An 18,041-nucleotide genomic window follows, 5' to 3' on the forward strand; every position below is an offset into this window, starting at 1 on the left:
GCTTGTCCCTTTTAGCTGTTTGGTGTGTGCGCAATCTTGGGCGATCCGGTAGCATTCTTGGGCGGTACGTGGCTCGCTTCGGATGCTGAATATCCCCCATGGGGTGGGAAATTTGATCACTTGATAGAAACTCGAGGGGACGGCTCGCATGGCTTGTATCCATGGCCACCATATGATGGCATTGTAGGTCGTTTCCTGGTTCATGACGTGGAGTGTTGTTTCCAGGGTGACACCTCCAGCCAGGACAGATAGCATTATTTCTCCGGATGTCCGCTCTACTGCATTATTAAAATCCGTTAGTGTTATGCAACGTGGTATTATTTTATCCTCGAGCCTTATTTGCATGAGAACTCGCAGGTGAACAATACACGCGCCACTTCCGTCATCTACCATGATTTTTTTTACATCTGTGTCAGCGATGCATAAAGTTATAACCAAAGCATCATAGTGAGGGAAAGACAAACCGTCAGTATCTGACTTATCAAAGATGATATTGTCTTCGAGGTCATCATACCGTTCGTGGGCGACTGTCCGTTTGAGTTTGTGCATGGTTCTGAACTTCACATGGTTGATTACCGTGTCTTCGCTGTCGCCAATGATCATTTGTATGGTACGCGTTGGTGATGGTGGCTTTGGAGGTCCTTGAGATGGGTCGCGCCCTCGAGCGAAGTTGGCCCTTCCTTTATTGCTTAGCAGTTCTTTCAGGTACCCCTAGTTCAACATCCTAACAACTTCTTGCCGCAGACCTATGCAATCTTCAGTCTTGTGTCCTCTTTCTTGGTGTAATTCACAGAGGACGTTTGACCTCCTAGTGCTTGGGTCCGATTTCATTTTTTGTGGCCACTGCACCTTCGTGCCTAGCTTCTCCAGTGCATACACTATCTCTGAAGGGGAAACACAAAAGTTATAAGCAAATAGTATTGGAGGCATACCTCTTTCGTTTCGGAGGGGCGCAGTGTGTCGTAGCACGACATCCGCATGTCGTGGAGGGGGCGGGTTGGATGTTCGAACATAGGGCAGATGCCTTTCTCGATTAAAACGTGGTGGTTGATCTCTTCGCCCATCGTTACGTCGATATCTCCTTGCCTCGGTCTGAACTGATGTTAATCGCTGAATCAGGCTGTTCAGGTCGTCCTCATCTGCCCTTACCTCGGCGCAATAGGCGTTATGGATCTCTTCCCACGTGGTAGGGGGATACTTCATGAGTCTACTAAGCAGTTTTTTGGTTGCCTTTGATCCGTTCCTGTTTAACCCATTTTGAAAGGCTGCCACTGTCATCCCTTCTGACACGTTTGGTAGGCTCATCCTTATTCTGTTGAATCGGGACAGGAAATACCGAAGTCCTTCGCCCGTTGTTTGCCTGACAGTAAAGATATCATTGACCCTAGCTTCAGCCTTCTTTGCCCCTACATGAGCGGTGGCGAATTTGTCCGCCATCTCTTCGAATGTCAATATCGAACGCGCTGGTAACTGGGAGTACCATGTCAAGGTCTCACTGAACTCTTTTAGTAGTACAGAAGGTACCTGTTCTTTTGATAGATCATTGCCCTTTACCGCAGTAACATAATGAATTAGGTGATCCTCTGGGTCCGTAGTTCCGTCGTATATTTTCAAGTATGGCGGCATCTTGAAGGTTTTTGGGATAGAATGAGGAGCACCCCCTTCGCTATATGGTTGTTCGACGAATCGGCCCACATCGCGTTATGGTAATAGCTTCGGAGCGCCTGGTATTTTGTCAACCCTCTCTCGATGTTCCTTCATTTTGTCACGGAGTGTTTTGTTCTCATTTTCTATCTCTTCCATTTTCTTTAAGATGGCCATGAGTGCATCGTCACCTGCATTAGTAACAGTGCGGGTGTTACCTGTTCGCGTAGCACTTGGCTCATCGGCGGTAGCTGCGATTTCTGTAAGTGGCACGTCTTCGACATCTCCCTGAGGAGGTTTCTCGAGCATGTTGCTCAAAGCACTTGTCAACCATTCTTCTAGCATCTTTTTAACTACTGGTGGTGCTTCACCCACCGTGGATGTTGAGGCTCTCCTTTCGCGCAAGATCGTTAGATCCCCGTGTGGAAGAGTTGAGATCTCCCCCTCCGGTGTAGCTCTTGCTGTTGTATTCTCAATGTCTTCTCTACCGGCTTCGTTGAGGGAATTCAGGAGATTATTCGAGACATCCGCTATCGCCTACAACCTCGTTTCCTTTCCCGCCATTGTTGGTTTATACGGAGTTCAAAGAAAAGCGAATATCACTTTCAGGGATCTAGATGAGAACTATGGTTTCAGCTATAGAAATTCCCACAGACGGCGCCAAATTGTTTGACTCAAAAAACGTTAAGACCTATTTGAGCAAATCAATCAAAGATGAGAGGGTAAATCGTAACTGAATATAATAATCTCTAGAATGGTAATGAGTAAAGAGAAGAGAGCAGCAAGTTTTCTTTTTATTCAAGATTCACAAGTTTCCCAGAATATTCACTACCCTTTACAAGGTCCTTCTTTCCCCCCTTATATGCTAGGGAGAATACCCTTCCGAAATGTAAGAAATACAATATAAGGAATATTCGGTGAAATATTCTTAATGTCCCCTAATGGGATTACATTCTTACAAGGGTCGTACAACTTCTATTTTTGCCTTGAGGTCGTCTCCCTTGGGATGCCGATTCGTCAGTACTCGGTAGTTGGTCGCACTCATCAAAAGGTTAAGGTCGGTCAAATTTGGACCCATACAGGACTACCATATAGAGAGTTTTTTCTGGCATAATTGAGTGTTCGAAACCTCATAACATAAGAACGTTTTGGAGTATATAAGCTTCTTTAGAGATGGGGCGACTTTCTTGTGACAACTATCAAGATTGACCTCAATTTCGAAATAGATTGTGGATTAGAAGAGATACGCAAGCCGGTTAAGAAGCCATTATCATAAAAAGAAAAAATATATGTTGTAGTCCAATATGGTAATCCTACAGTCCTTAATCATTACTCTTAATATTTAGTTTATTGTTGAATACATACAAATAAAAAAAATAAAAAATAAAAACTTGATATTATGATAAATATCATATTATGGTGGATGTCTACTCTTCCTCCATGATCTTCATGTCAAATTCTTAATGACATATTCAATGACATATTCCATGTCATATTTTTTCACTTTTCATGCCTATATAAAGCCTTGTAATAGATAGAAAAATACATACAATTGAAGAAGAAAATCTCTTCATTCTCTCTATCTCTATTTTTTGTTCATGTTTTACTAAATTGCTTTTATTTCATAACACGTTATCAACACGAGTCTCTAACCAATTCTATATATATCTACAAAATTGTCCTACATCCGGAAAGATTGCAATCAGAAGCCATACATATCATTTCATGGTTGAAAGTAAAGAGAAACTACATATGGTAAGTAATGAAACATAAGAAGGTATGATTATCTTATACTTGTCATTCCTCTAATGTCTCGTATGGACACAACTTCATACCATACATGTATTGCATAAGCACATATTAATATTACATCTTTCATATCACATGAATGGAATAAAATTTTCGAAATTCTATATGTGAAAATCATAGTAGCAGTTAATTGTTAATATGAGGCATGCATGATAACCAAGGATATGTTATATAAGTTGTCTTGTGCATATTTGTGTGTTAACTATCTTAAATCTGTCCTATCGCTTTTAACATTTTCTTTTACTTGGATGAATATTTTTTCCTTTTGGATTTTTGCACTTGCATATAGTACCAAAATAAAAGGGGGGGGGGGAATAAAAAAATGTCATACTGATTAGAAGCATAAATAAACTTGAAGAAAACAAGAAATACTTCACATCTTTATCTAGGTTGATTAATTACTTCTTTGAAATTTGGAAAACAAATCAGCTACTGAGAAAGTATACTTCATAATTTCGTATCATTTGAATGCAAACAGTTATTAGTATGACTACTAGAAGAGGTATTTTCGAGTATCCATGATCTACTTGATGCTTGCTACTGACTTACCATTTTCAAGTATTTTATATGAATGATGCATAAGCTACAACTGATAAGTTGTTACCTATAATGTCACTTTTCAGGTAATATAAATGCTGAATTTATGTATTAGTACTATATATGTGTTGTTACCTATATGTTGTACTTTTGATAAATTTATTCACTAATTGCTTGGTTGAATTGAGTGAAGGAAAGTCATGGCGTTAAATCAAATCCAATAGGTAGGGTATACCCCGAAAACAACAATATTTTTGAGAGAGACTCAATAAATATTATGACAATGATTTTATGATCCTTTTAAACTCTAATAGAATTTAGAAGAAATATTCTGACTACAAACGGTTGTATTTCATGTAGATGCTACAAATAATTGATAAAGTTTTACGTTGATTTGAGATTTGTACACTTATTTAAGAAAATAAATTTGATTTGTTAAGTTGCAAATTAGTTGTGTACAACTTTATTGGCATGTGATTGAAATTAAGGCTTGAGAATGAATCTCAATATTGTTTAGCCTATTATGCCATTGATTGAGGGTAAGACATCGGGATTAATTCCTGATGCTCCATAATAATAAGAGTTGAGTTTGAGTCCCAATTTATTATGGCCTAACATGTCTTTATATTGGTAAGACATTGGGTTTGAGTCCCAATGTACCATATTGATGATATAATGATGACTAAAGAAAAATAATATATTTTTCATGAAAAGGCATGAAGATTGTCTCACTTGATTAGCTCCATTCTTGAAGTGAATGTGGTAGCAGTGCATAATAAGTCTAAATGAAGACAAGTGGTTGAACAATGAACGTGAGTGTTCCAAATAATAATAATAATCACAATGATTATAAAAGGAGAACAACAAGGGTTCTCAAAATAGTCCTTCAAAATGTGAAGGCAATGTTTACCATCAAATTGGTATGAAGTACATCGATGATTATGATCCATTCCTTGAAGCAAATGTGACTTGTGATAAGCATTGAGAATGCAGACCAATTCCTAAAGGTGAATATGGTATTATGTGATAAAAGTAATGAATAAAGACATGCAAGGCATGACTGGATGAATAGCACACAACTCACCTTTGAGTGAGGTTTGAGTGAAATAAAGAGAATAAATATTACTGTGTGATTACATGAATATGTCATTGGTCTCGTACATGTGATACGCCAAAATATTTTGGCATGCCTTATAAAAATTATTAAAGGCAAAATTAAAGCAAGAAATGATTTTGCTTATGATAATTTTGACCATGACAATTTATTATGATATAAAAACTAATTTGTTACTATCCGGATGAATAAAATTATTCATGACATTGATATTGTAAAGTCTCAAAAGAAACCTTTTGAATTTCAAATGTATAAGTCAAAGCGATTGGCATATTGAGACTATATATGAAAGGAAGATTGAATATCTTCATATTTCTATAATCATACCGGATAAATATGAAAGATTACCCAATTTTTTTTCTATTTGTACTATACAAATATAAGCATGATGCTGGAATCATATGCCACAAGTAAACTAGAGGTTTACTAAAATAAATATTAGTTGGCATGACCGGTTGACCATCCCGGTTCAATTATGATGCGAAAAATTAATTAAGAATTACATTGACATATATTGAAGAATAAAATATTCTTCAAAAATTCTCTTGTGCTGCTTATTCTCATGATATACCAGTTAAGGTTGGGATTGAATCCCTTGATTTCTGGAACGAATAAAAGGTGACAAATATATGGGCCAAGTCACCTGCTATGTAGACCATTTACTATTATATGATTTTAATAGATGCATCTATTCTATGGTCACATGTGCATTTGTTATCAACTTGCAGTTTGACTTTTGCAAGATTGCTTTCTCAAATTATTAGAGCACAGTTCCAGAATATAAATTATGATGATTTATCTTGATAATACTGGTTTAAATCCAAGTTGGTTTAGCGGAAATTGCATGCCTCCAATTATAGCTAAATCATTAGTTATGAGAACAAAACTCTCGAAAATAAAATTTGGTATGAGATGTATTGTTTAATATACACCAGCACTTGTACGCATCTGGCCAAGTTATGAAAATTTCTCTCTCACAATCGGTTCAAGATTAGGAACCAAATAATAATTTCTATATAGAAATATGAATGTGTTATTTGATTTAATTATGCCACCACAATGCACGAAGATGGGTTCCCAAAGAAGGTTGGAAAATGTGTTGGTGATCCCAACATTAGGGGGAGAAAATGGATAGCTGAGAAAGTGATACGTGAAATGAATTATTATGAATTAATATAGATCCTCGTACAAGAAAATATGAACTTGAAGTTCAAGTGATAATTAATTTATATATTATTGCCAGATGCATTTGCTGACCCAAAGCTAAATGTCATATTTCAGCCGCTAATACTCCAAATAGAACAAAGTCCATGAGGGACAGAGTCTATGGCACGCATGAAGCGTAACAGACCAATCGGTTCCAAAGATAAAATTCCTTGAAGAATGAGAGGGGCAAATGTTCAAGATGATCATAATAAGGAGACAAGTGCTCTAGAAGAGAACCATGAGATAACACTTCGCAAGACCTCATGTGAGAGGCTCAGGTACATGAAAATAATGAGATAAAGAGATCTCAATAAGTTATGTCTTTATTGTGTAATAATTGAACCGATATAAAAGACGATATTATTAACATAATGTAGCTCTCATATTATTAATATTGACGAGAATTTTGAGCTCAAATCTATCATGAAATTTGGACAGATAAATGATTGGCCAAATGAAAAATATGCAATAAAAATTGACTTCACTTGAAAAAATGTGAAGTTGGGCGGATAGTCCCAACACCTGAAAGTATAAAGCCAATGGAGGTATAAATGTGCTCTTGTGCAAAAAGTTCAAGTCGATAGACATAAAGACGACTTGTGACATAAGAAAATTAGTAAATATCCTCACATTGATTATATGGAGACATGTTCTCTTATGGTGGATATAATCATTTCAGGTTTTAATTTGGCAATACATGAAAACTTGATATGCGTATAATGGAAATCATTGAAGGATTAAAAATGTTCTGAAGCATATTAATGTTTCTAAGAAATTTATTAAATAAAGTTTCAAAAATTCTTATACGGATTGAAACAATCAAGGCGCATGTGGTATAATCGCTTGTGTGAGTACCTATTAAAAGAAGGGTACAAGAATGATTCAATTTGTCCTTGTATCTTTATAAAAAAATCTGAATTTGAATTTTGTTATAATCTCTGTATATGTTGATGATTCAAATATCATTACAACTCTCAGGAGCTTCCTAAAGCAGTAAACTGTTTAAAGAAAGAATTTGAAATGAAAGATCTTGGAAAGACAAAATTTTGTCTTGGTCTACAAATTGAGTATATGAAAGATGAAATTTTTATCAATCAATCAGCATACACTGAAAAGATTTTAAAGTGATTTTATATGGATAAAGCACATCCATTTAGTATCCCGATGGTTGTGAGATCACTCGATAAAGATCCATTCCGACCTCATGAAAATAATGAAGAACTTGTTGGTCATGAAGTACCATATCTTAGTGCAATTGATGCACTAATGTATCTTGCAAACACTACAAGGCGTGACATAACGTTTTCAGTTAATGTCTTAGCAAGATATAGCTCTGCTCCTACAAGGAAACATTGGAGTGAAATTAAACACATATTGTGTTATCTAAAAGGGACTACTAATGTGGGCTTATTTTATGGCAATGATTGCAATCCCGATCTTGTTGGTTATGCCGATGTAGAGTATTTATCTGACACACACAAGGCTTGATCTCAAACATGCTATGTGTTTACATGTGGAGGCACTGTAATATCTTGGCGATCGACTAAGCAATCAATTGTGGCTACTTCTTCTAATCATGCTGAGATAATTGCTATTCATGAAACAAGTCGAGAATGTATTTGGTTGAGGTCTATAATATATCTTATCTGAGACAAATGTGGTTTGAAATGTGACAAACTACTCATAATTTTGTATGAAGATAATGCAGCATGCATAGCCCAATTGAATGGATGATTCATAAAAGGAGATAAGACAAAGCACATTTCACCAAAGTTATTTTTCACACATGATCTTCAAAAGAATGGTGATATCAATGTGCAGCAGATTCGTTCAAGTGATAATATGGTTGATTTGTTCACCAAATCTCTACTGACGTCAACCTTCAAGAAACTAGTGTACAAGATTGGGATGCGAAAGCTGAAGGAGGTGAACTGATGCTCTCATCAGGGGGAGTTAATACGTGGTGTATTATTTTTCCCTTACAAGGTTTTGTCCCACCGGATTTTCCTTGCAAGGTTTTTAACGAGGCAACCAAAAGGCGTATTTCTAAATATGTGTACTCTTTTTCCTTCATTAGGATTTTTTTTCTCATAGGGTTTTTTTCCTAATAAGGTTTTAACGAGGCACATTATTTATGGACATCCAAGGGGGAGTGTTATGATAAATATTATATTATGGTGGATGTCTACTCTTCCTCCATGATCTTCATGTCAAATGCTTAATGACATATTCAGTGACATATTTTCTATGTTCAATGACATTCCATGACATATTTTCTTCACTTTTCATGCATATATAAAGGCCTTGTAATAGATAGGAAAATACATATCATCGAAGAAGAAAATCTCTTCTTTTTCTCTATCTCTATTTGTAAAAACTAAATTACTTTTATTTCATAACAGATGATGTAATTTGGTATGATATGAACTACCCAACTTATCAACATTTTCTGCAAGTTTTCAACTATGAGTCAACTTCTTAGGAAGTTCATTAAAGTTTGATGCTTTGGAAGCAATTCAATTCCAATTGCTTTTCCTTGTTTATTCGCTTAACTCGCTATCATTAGCTGTATTTCCTTAATTAAATTACATTAGGACGAAATTCCTTAAAAACCTCTGCTTTTTAAAATATTCTAAACAGATCCGGTAGGCTGAGCCATTTTTTAAGGAAATGCTAAGTAATCACGTTTCTCTAACAAACAGATAGGGGAGAAAAGAAAAACAGAAGAAGACGCTGTTGCTCATATAATTGTTGCATATCAGTCAAAAGTTTTATTCATAGTAATTTATGTATAATGGTCGGCTACTTGTGTTGTTGTTAACCACTATCATTAGCCATCGGAATTTTAAACATTAAGATAATTGTCTAAATCTAATCCCCAAAATGTTGGATAATCACGTTGGACCCACCACTTTCTCTTGTCTCATTAACTCAAGATTAAAAAGAATTAAGACTTTATACGCAACATGTTCAAATCAACATCATCATCAGACAGAAAGAAGAATCTTAATCTACCATTGGCTGAGATTAGCTACAAGTCAATTAAGTCCATTATAGATTCCCATCTTCCAATTTTTCAGTAATTCTCAATTTAAGACCTGAAAAGGATGTATTCCTAATATTTGGTTGCATTCTTGAAACGCCCCCCCCAAAATAAAAGGTTTTGATCATCTTAAAGAAGAAGAGACTTTTTCATCTTCTTGTGCAGAGGATTTATCAAAACATTTGTCCACGGGATAGGGGTAAGTTATGCGTACACACTACCCTCTCCAGACCCCGCTTATAGGTTTTACTGAATTGTTAGACCCCGCTTGTAGGTTTTACTGAATTGTTGTTGTTAAAGGAAGAAGAGAAGTCGCCCAAGGACTTTAGTCTAGTAATAAGAGCCCAATGCTTGATATCTGGGTTAGGTGCACATTACGATTTCCAACCTTGTCATATACGCCTAATATTTAACGGGGAAAGGGCAGAGAAGCGAACCCATCATCCACCGAGTTTAAGCCGCACATCTGTTAGTTTGCAAGATCCGAAAGTGGAGAAGGCATGACATTCTATGGCACATAGACATAGTATCAAACGTAAAGACGAATCAAAGCCGAAAATGGATCAAGGTAGCTTGCCTAGGCTGAAAGATGGAATCAGTTGCTCAGTAACACACAAAATAAGCAAAGGGGATGGGACTATATACAGATTCATACTATGTACATGAACTAACTTATATAAAAACATCATTATTTCAGTTCTTGCTCTAGGTTTCTATATGTTTAACTCAGCATGCTGATTCTTAAAAAAAAAAAAAAAAAGATCATCATTCAAAAAGAATGGATCAAAACGTAAACCTAAAATTAAAAAGGTGAAACAGGGAAGAAGATTGATAACTTTAGCCTAATTCGATGTTCTCAGGGTTCACGAAGCCCAGCTTTCTTGACTCTTCGTGGAGAGGCGTTTCAGGAATTCGTAAGTAGTTATCATAGTGGTTGCGGACATAGACATTGAAGCCCATCGAGGACCTAATCCTCTGTAACAAGCCATCCACCCGCCTTCCCTTACTAAATTCCTGACCGTTTGCACTACAGTTGGCCCTCTCCGCCCATTTTCATCGCCATCTAGGACCTGCAATCTTGTCTTGATTGTGTCTAATGGTGTTGTAATCAAAGCTGAAATGCCGCCTGCCATGGCTGCACTAACTCCCTGAACAGCCATAACAGTCTTCGAGTTGGGCCTCAGCGTCTTGATTGCATCCTCGGTTCTCTCTTCACCATTCTTGCAGAAGTAACATCCATAACCACTCCAAACGAGCCGTTGAGTAATGGAGTAAGATGCCCACCAAAGCGCATTTGATGGGGCATAGGTCAAAATCGAAAACCCAAACCCTCTGTAGAGCCCCTTAGGCCCATCTATTTTGAGGATTCTACGAAACGCATCGATCCCATTGAGATATTTAGACGAACCGCCTTGCACCATGAGCCGCTGGCTCACTACATCTACAGGAGTCCACACCAGTTGGGCCGCCACGGCCGCACTCAGTCCAGCTGCAGCGCTGGCTAAGGCAGTTGCAGTAGGCTCGGAAACGCCGAGCCTAACCGTGGCTGTACCGACGTTACTCTTTGTAACCTCGAGTGCAGCCATATAAAGTGCTCGGGCAGGGATTGTACCCATCAACGAAGTTCCAAAGCCGCGATACAATCCGCGAATCCCTTCGTACTTAACTACAGAGAAAGCAGTTTTAAAGCAGGAAAGCTGAGCTTGAGCTACCTGTTGCCGAGTCTTTAACACCACAACAGGGTAAAGAGCAGCTGAAACACCAGAAAACAAGGCGGCGCCGAGGAAGAAAAACTTGGATTTGTCCAGCATTTTCCAGTCTATATCCGCCGGTAACTGGATTTCCTTCGACGATTCCTCCTCCGCTGCACCTAAACTCATTTTCGCCACTTTACCAAGTTCAGTCTCAATTTTCTCAATCCGTTTTGATCCCAGACCTCACTTTCCTTCACGTCAGAAGTGTACAGTAAAATTTAGGGTAAACTTGAAGCTAGTTGGAGAATGGAAGAGTTTTTTTTTGCGCTGGCGAAGCCATATTTTAGATCGGAAGTGAGTAATAGCAAAAGGACCTAACATTTCTGTGACCGTATGATATAGGAAAGAATCATGGCGGTGGACGTAGATAAGTCAGAACGGCAGAAAGAGTAGTAAAACTCACCGGAAAAGCTAGGATCTCGCCGGAGGTAATCAGAGCTATTTTCAATACACAGAAATGAAGGTGAAGTATCTCCTTCAAATATGGGGAACTTTCTCTTTTTTACTTTTTGGGATCTTTGTGGATAAAGGGAGAGGAGGAGAGCACGTGTCTACTGTCAATTTGCAGAGTGGGTAGGGTTATATTCGTCCAAACAAGTTGATGTTGTTCCACAACGACGACACTCTGACGTGCCGAACCTTATCCTCTTAACTAAACCAATCCGCTGTACGCAGGTATTTTGTTCTTACGTATACCTGCATTAGCCTAAATGTCGGGTCGATTAGCTGTCGATCAAGGCCCAATCACACTTGAATCGTATATTAGTACTCTATTCTAATTTGTTTGATAAAGTAAAGAAAGAATTTTTTTACATTTTATGACTCTAACTATGATATAATATTTGTGTGATTATAAGAATTCTGAAACTTATTATTTTAAACATATTATAATATTTGTATGATTATAAAGAAATGCCGGTAAGAAAATATAAGGGTATTTGTATCTATACCCGCTTTTTGGGTCACCTTTTAACTTATATCCGCTTTGCAAAAAAAATTGTAAGCGTACCCACTTTTCGCGTAACTTCAAACATACGGTCCTGAAGTAGCAAAAATTTATGTCTGAAGTTTGGACTTTAGAATATTTTGCCTGTAGTGTAGCAAAACTTCAAATATTTTTGCATGAAGTTTGGCCTGACTTGCAAAGACAATCACGCAAACTTCAGTTTATAGTGCAAATGAAAAACTTCAGTTCAATAAAACTACAACATGTTTTGGCTGAAGTTTTTGTTTGTAAGTGCTGAACTTCAGTATTCTAGTAGCTGAAACTTTGACTGTATTTGCTAAACTTCAGCATGTTTTAGCTGAAGCTTTGTTCTGTATTTGTTGAACTCCGGCATGTTTTAGCTGAAAATTTGTTCTGCTTGTGATGAACTTCAGCATTCTAGGGCTGAAGTTTGTTTTGTATTTGCTGAACTTCAGCATTCTTAGAGCTGAAGTTCTAAACAACAATGAATTTAATAAATCATGATTAGCAGCAATTGATGCTGTTCATTTCAAAGATTAAAGAATGAAAAATATTTTCGACATGAAAACAAGTTACTACAGATAAATTAGAACAAAAAACCAATGTGCCTGTAAAACTAATCTAAGAGGTTAAATTATTGTGAATAAGACCAAACTAAACATAATGGGACAAGCAGATATATATATATATATGAATCATCAGGCTAGAACGCATAACAATATCTCAAGCTTCAGCATTCAGAAAACGAAGGAGGAGAAAGTGGGGGAGAAAAATGTTTGAAGTTGTTTAAACAGTGGGTATAATTTAAACTTTTTTAAAAAGCGGGTTTAGGTTAAATGGGGGCGACCAAATAGGGCATCTCGTGCAATTTTTACAAAATATAAAAATGTAGGAGTATCATTTATTATACAAATAGCCGGTCAAATTCATTGTTTACTTTTTTTTTAGCCAATATATATAGATTAGACATTGTCATATATATATATTATACATGAGTTATATATGTATTATATATTTGTCGATTATTTTTAATTTAAAAGATTAGATAAACAGCTATTTGAGTTAATTCTTCGTTAAAACAGACTAATAAGGAAATAGTGACAAAAAAAAATAGAACAATGGGACTAGTATCTTTCTAATAGTATTTGAACATGTGAAAGAAAAAAGAAAGCATGTGAAAGTATCTCTGATCTATAAAAGTTTTCAATAAAATTGGAACATTAATATCAGACTCATGTATAAAATATTAAATAAACTGTACTTATTACATTATTACAATCGCTCGACCAAGTAAGAGAATAAAGTTCAAAGGATACTATTGGAGAAAAGAAAAAAGTTGATGATCCTACCACTTGATATGCTTTCAAGTATTGGACGGAACCACCTGCCGAGATGATTACTCTATGGAAATACAATGTTGCTATCGAGGTCTAGCCACGATCCTACAAAAGAAACAAATTTGAGGATCCTACAATTATGCTTGATATATATTAATATAATTGTTTACCCTAAAATTCGAGTAACAATTAAATTTATATTGTGGTTTTAAATATATGTAATTTATTCTAATGCCAATTGATAAACAAAGAATTAAATATATAAATTGAAGAATAAAGTAAGTCAAACCAGTGTGCAAGCCAAATCTCGATCTCGAGCTATGACAGTCTCGAGGTGGGCTAGTAAAAACAGTAAATTATAAGGCAGCTCTGATGAACAGTAAGCAAGAAAATAATGAATGTATATTCTCTTGTTAATGAATCGTCCATTACAAATGAATGAGCTCCCCTTTATATAGTAGGGGAGTCCTAAATAAGGTGCACTTCTAATTATAGTAGGAAATTTTATTGGACAGCTGTCTAACCACCAAAAACTTCGGGCCGTTGCGGGAATCTCGGTCTTTCTATTACCGAACCATAACGGCATTATCTCAAAGTTGTCCTTCTTCCGACCTCAAATTAAAGTTATCGACCTCGACCTCGATATTGGAAAGGAGCCTCGACCCCGAGCTTGGTGTCCTGACCACTCGATGTGGTATCACCTTTTCCATTGAAGAACGAAATCGGGTAGCCCTTATTTCCACCGTATACAGATAGTCCTCTTGTTTCCTAGAATAAAATGATAAGAAACGACTAGAGCCTCGATTTTCTTGAGTCTCTGATGATGACGTTATCCCCGTGACGTAAGCGCTCGAGGTGACCGAAATGTCTCGTCGGTTCGCTTCCCCAAAACATTAATGCTTGCTAGTGGCGGTCGGCCACTAGCTCGCCGAACCATCACCGTGTTCCTATAAATATAGGGCTTCTATTTGAATCAAGAATTGTGCTTCCACCTTCAAACTTATCTGATCTCTCCCTCTATTTATCTCTCTCTTTCACTTCTTGCTGCTCCCACCCTATCAAAGCCAAAAGATATCAAACCCCACCTCTTTTCGCTTCTTCTAGTGGCGAAAACTTCCAAGTCCGTTCCTCAAAAGGAGAAAGCTTCCTCCTTTTCTTCCGGGCCAGCCGGTGATAAAGCATCGGCCTTTCATGAAATTGTCCCCGACCCTTGTGTCATAAAGAATGACTTCAAAGTCGAGAATCCTCATATGATCCCTGGCCGATGCGAGCACGTATCGAGATATATTTGCTCGATAACGGAGAAACACTTCGAGGCCATGAAGAAAGATTGTGGTTTGGGGAACGAGGTCGTAGTACAGATCCCCACCACCGAGGAGAGTATCACCACTCATGTGGAGGGTTTCCTAAGTGTCTATACTTACCTCTTCATATTGGGTCTCATCGAACCAGTCGTCATCGACTTCTGCAAGAGGTACCGGGTCACCCTCGGCTAGATCTACCCTTCTTTCTAGCGCATATTGATCATGCTCTGTTACTTCTCCAGCAAGGCCGAGGGGCTAGAGTTCACCCTCAACCATCTTATCTGATTGTATTAGCCTCAACTTTTTCGAGGGTTGATCAAGCTCCAATGCTAGTCGACCAAGGCCTTCTTTGCTAGCAACGACGAGAATAAAGATCGGGGTTGGATGAGCCAGTTCTTTCGTGTGAAGACCTGCACTATTATCCCAGAGGAGAAAATATCGTTCCTAGAGAAGTGGAACCTCAAGCGTAAGTGAGGTTTTTTTTCCAGTAGCCCTTCGTATTCCATTTTTGCATTGCGTGATGCCTTCATATTTTTTTTGCAGCAGCCGCTTGGATGCCCATGCAGTTACCGACCTGGAGGACTGGGTTCGGAAATTAGTTGTGACCTCCTCGTATAACGAGCGCCGTTGGCATGACTTGGCGCGGGGCAGATGGGAAGCCAAACATCATGGTAAGTTCATCTTGTAAACTTTTGGTGCTTTCCTCTTTATCAGAGATGTTTCTTTACTCATACCTAATTCTCCTTCATGCAAACATTGGATATGTATCTGAAATGAGACCAGCCCCGCCTGGGGAAGAGGCCGAGTCCCCGATTCCGAAATCGGGGATTGATAATAAGAGAAAAAGGGTCTCGAAGCCTGAAGACCCCCAAGATAAAGGGGCTCCAGCTCGAAGACGTAGGAGGAATCTCATTCCTGTGGATATATGCTCAGTCCACCAGCTGATTGATGAAGAAGAGGACGAGGGTGAAGACTCGTTATTGGTGGTCTGAGCTAGGAAGTCGGTTGAAGTTGCCAAGCCTTCAGAGCCGGAAACTCTGCCTCGTGACAAAGAGGCTTCGAAGAAATATGCAAGCAAAACCCTTGAATTTCCCGAGGTCGAGATTGTTTCTCGTCTATCAACAAGAACACCAGACAGGGTGGGTTCTGAGATCCCAGTACTGAACAAAACGCCCCGAGTGATTCGCTCGGGGCCATGACAACAAGTCATTCCCCCTCTCTACTGGCTTATTCTGAAGAAGCCATAAGGGAGGCTTGGGCTCTGCAGATGCCTGACTTGGGTGGAGTCCCTAGCGAAGAGGGTCCCTTCCGGGATTGCTTTACTGGGATTGATGATGCTGCTGGTCTCAACGACGCATCTACCCTCTTCGAAGAGGCTCAACGTCTTTTCTCTCGAGTAAGCATTTATTGCTATCGTTGCAATTTTTTTTCTTTTTCTCCCTTTACCCTAACTTGTATCCTTCTTTCTGTGTAGGCTTTCACCAAGTTTAGGGCCGACCTGAGACAATGCGAGGCCGAGCTCCAGAAGACCTCGGATGAAAGGAACGCTTTGAAGCTCCTTTGCAGTCAGAAGGAGGAGGAGCTCAGAGATTTTAGGGCAGACTTGGCCAAGGCTCATAAGGAAGAGGCCAAGCTACACAAGTAGGTAACTGTCATTTTGAAAAAGTTCAGTCTACTCGACCCCAGTATGGAAGCTAATACTTCAGTATCTCAGTTGCAACAAAAACTGGAGAGGATTAAGCTACTGCGAGGCGAGGTCGATCAGATCAAGGCCGATTACGATCGGTGGAAAGAGAACATGGACCGCCTTGCTGCAGAGAAAGAGGCTTCTTTGGCCAAACTGGCATCGGCCAAGGACCAACTTCGGGGAGCTAAAGAGAAAATTTTGGTCCAGGCCAGAAAGATTGATGAGCTCGAGGTCAAGCTTGTTGAGGCCAGGGAAGAGGTCGGGAAGACGAAGGTCACAACTGACAAAACCATTGCTGTGTACTTAAGAGATGCTGAGGTTGATCAAACGCAGTTAAAGGAAGCCTCCGACCGAGAGAAACGGAGTAATGATTTGGCCAAGTGCCAATCCTGGAGGGAGACCCTCGAGGAAATCCATGCTCGAGGTTTCGACCTCTCTAAAGAGATAGCTCAAGCAAAGGCGCTCGAAACTGATGCCATATTTCTCTTCTCCTCCTACGACGACGATGATGATGAAGGCAGCCAAGGCGGGTCTGACAATGACAAGGGGCCCGAAGGGAAAGCTGCTTTTGAGGGAGAAACCAGCCCCGGGCATAGTTAGGATTTTGTTTTTTGTGTAAGACCCCTCGTAGGCATTGTAAATACCTTCTATGTATAAAAAGTTCCCTTTTTTCCGCTCTATCTCTGATTCGTGGTAAAGTCTGCTTTGTTTTTGCCTTGCAAAATTTTTTGTTGTTACAACTTCAATAATCGAGTGAGCATTAACTCGAACTTAGAGTAAAACAAACCCTTAGGTTTTTTAGTAAATAATGGGCAAGTTTTGAACTTATAATAGAATACCTCTTAAAGTTTTATGATGAATTCTCGAGCTAATTAAAGTCAATTTTATTTGAGCTCAGAATAGTGGGACCCTTAGGTCCGAGTTGAGTGAGAATAAGGTCTCGAACTCCAAATGTTTTGGCCCTTAGGTTCTTTTAGGTTGGGCAGATATGGCCTTTAAAATATGGCTATTATTTCCCCTTTTTCGGCTTAAAAGACTTAGTAAAATTTCTTTATGCCTTAGCATGTATTTTTACCCATTAGGTTTTTTGAGGGTTCGAGGTCAATCGAGACCCCTTTGCTTTTTGTGCCTTAGCATGTTTACGTTAATATAATTTGATACATCTTAAGGTTTTTCGAGAGCTGATTTTATCGAAGCCCTTTTTAATCGTTTTGCCAGAGATAGCCTTTTAACCGATTTTTTCAAAGTATTCGAAGGTTTTTTGTTTGTTACGGGATTCGGACATCTCCAAGGCGTGTTATTTCGGCCGTAGCCTTCGGGTATGCCTCTTGGACTTATTTTCTGATAATATTTTGAACTTGTTCGAAATGTCAATCCCCGAGTATAATGGCCTTGGCCTATATGTCGAGGGGTGCCTCTTTGAGGTCTTGTGACTTTGAATTTAGATAACTCGAGCATGCAGTCCCCGAGTGTTTGAAGCATGTTTGAGCTCGGCCCTTGATCCATTTCTCGCAAAATCATAAGTATGGAGCTCGTATAGTGGAAACTTTTTCTTTGAGACATAAAGTGTTTGATATAGAAAGAATGCTTCTTTAAATAATTTATACATGCGTACATGTTTTGCCATCAGGTCTCGACT

At 38.5% G+C, this 18,041-nt stretch overlaps 2 protein-coding genes across 2 annotated transcripts; both read right to left on the reverse strand.

Annotated features, from left to right (window-relative positions):
- Positions 1–711: 711 nt before the first annotated feature.
- On the reverse strand, positions 712–1,626 carry LOC104239513 (uncharacterized). The gene has a single exon (XM_009794158.1). The coding sequence runs from the start codon at positions 1,624–1,626 to the stop codon at positions 712–714; it is 915 nt and encodes a 304-aa protein (XP_009792460.1).
- Positions 1,627–9,972: 8,346 nt separating this feature from the next.
- LOC104239512 (uncharacterized) lies at positions 9,973–11,647 on the reverse strand. The gene has a single exon (XM_009794157.2). It carries the CDS (start codon positions 11,231–11,233, stop codon positions 10,217–10,219), a length of 1,017 nt encoding a protein of 338 aa, XP_009792459.1. The 5' UTR covers positions 11,234–11,647; the 3' UTR covers positions 9,973–10,216.
- Between the last annotated feature and the right edge of the window lie 6,394 nt (positions 11,648–18,041).

The sequence above is a fragment of the Nicotiana sylvestris genome, chromosome 3 (genome assembly GCF_000393655.2).
Source record: "Nicotiana sylvestris chromosome 3, ASM39365v2, whole genome shotgun sequence".
Taxonomy (NCBI): domain Eukaryota; kingdom Viridiplantae; phylum Streptophyta; class Magnoliopsida; order Solanales; family Solanaceae; genus Nicotiana; species Nicotiana sylvestris.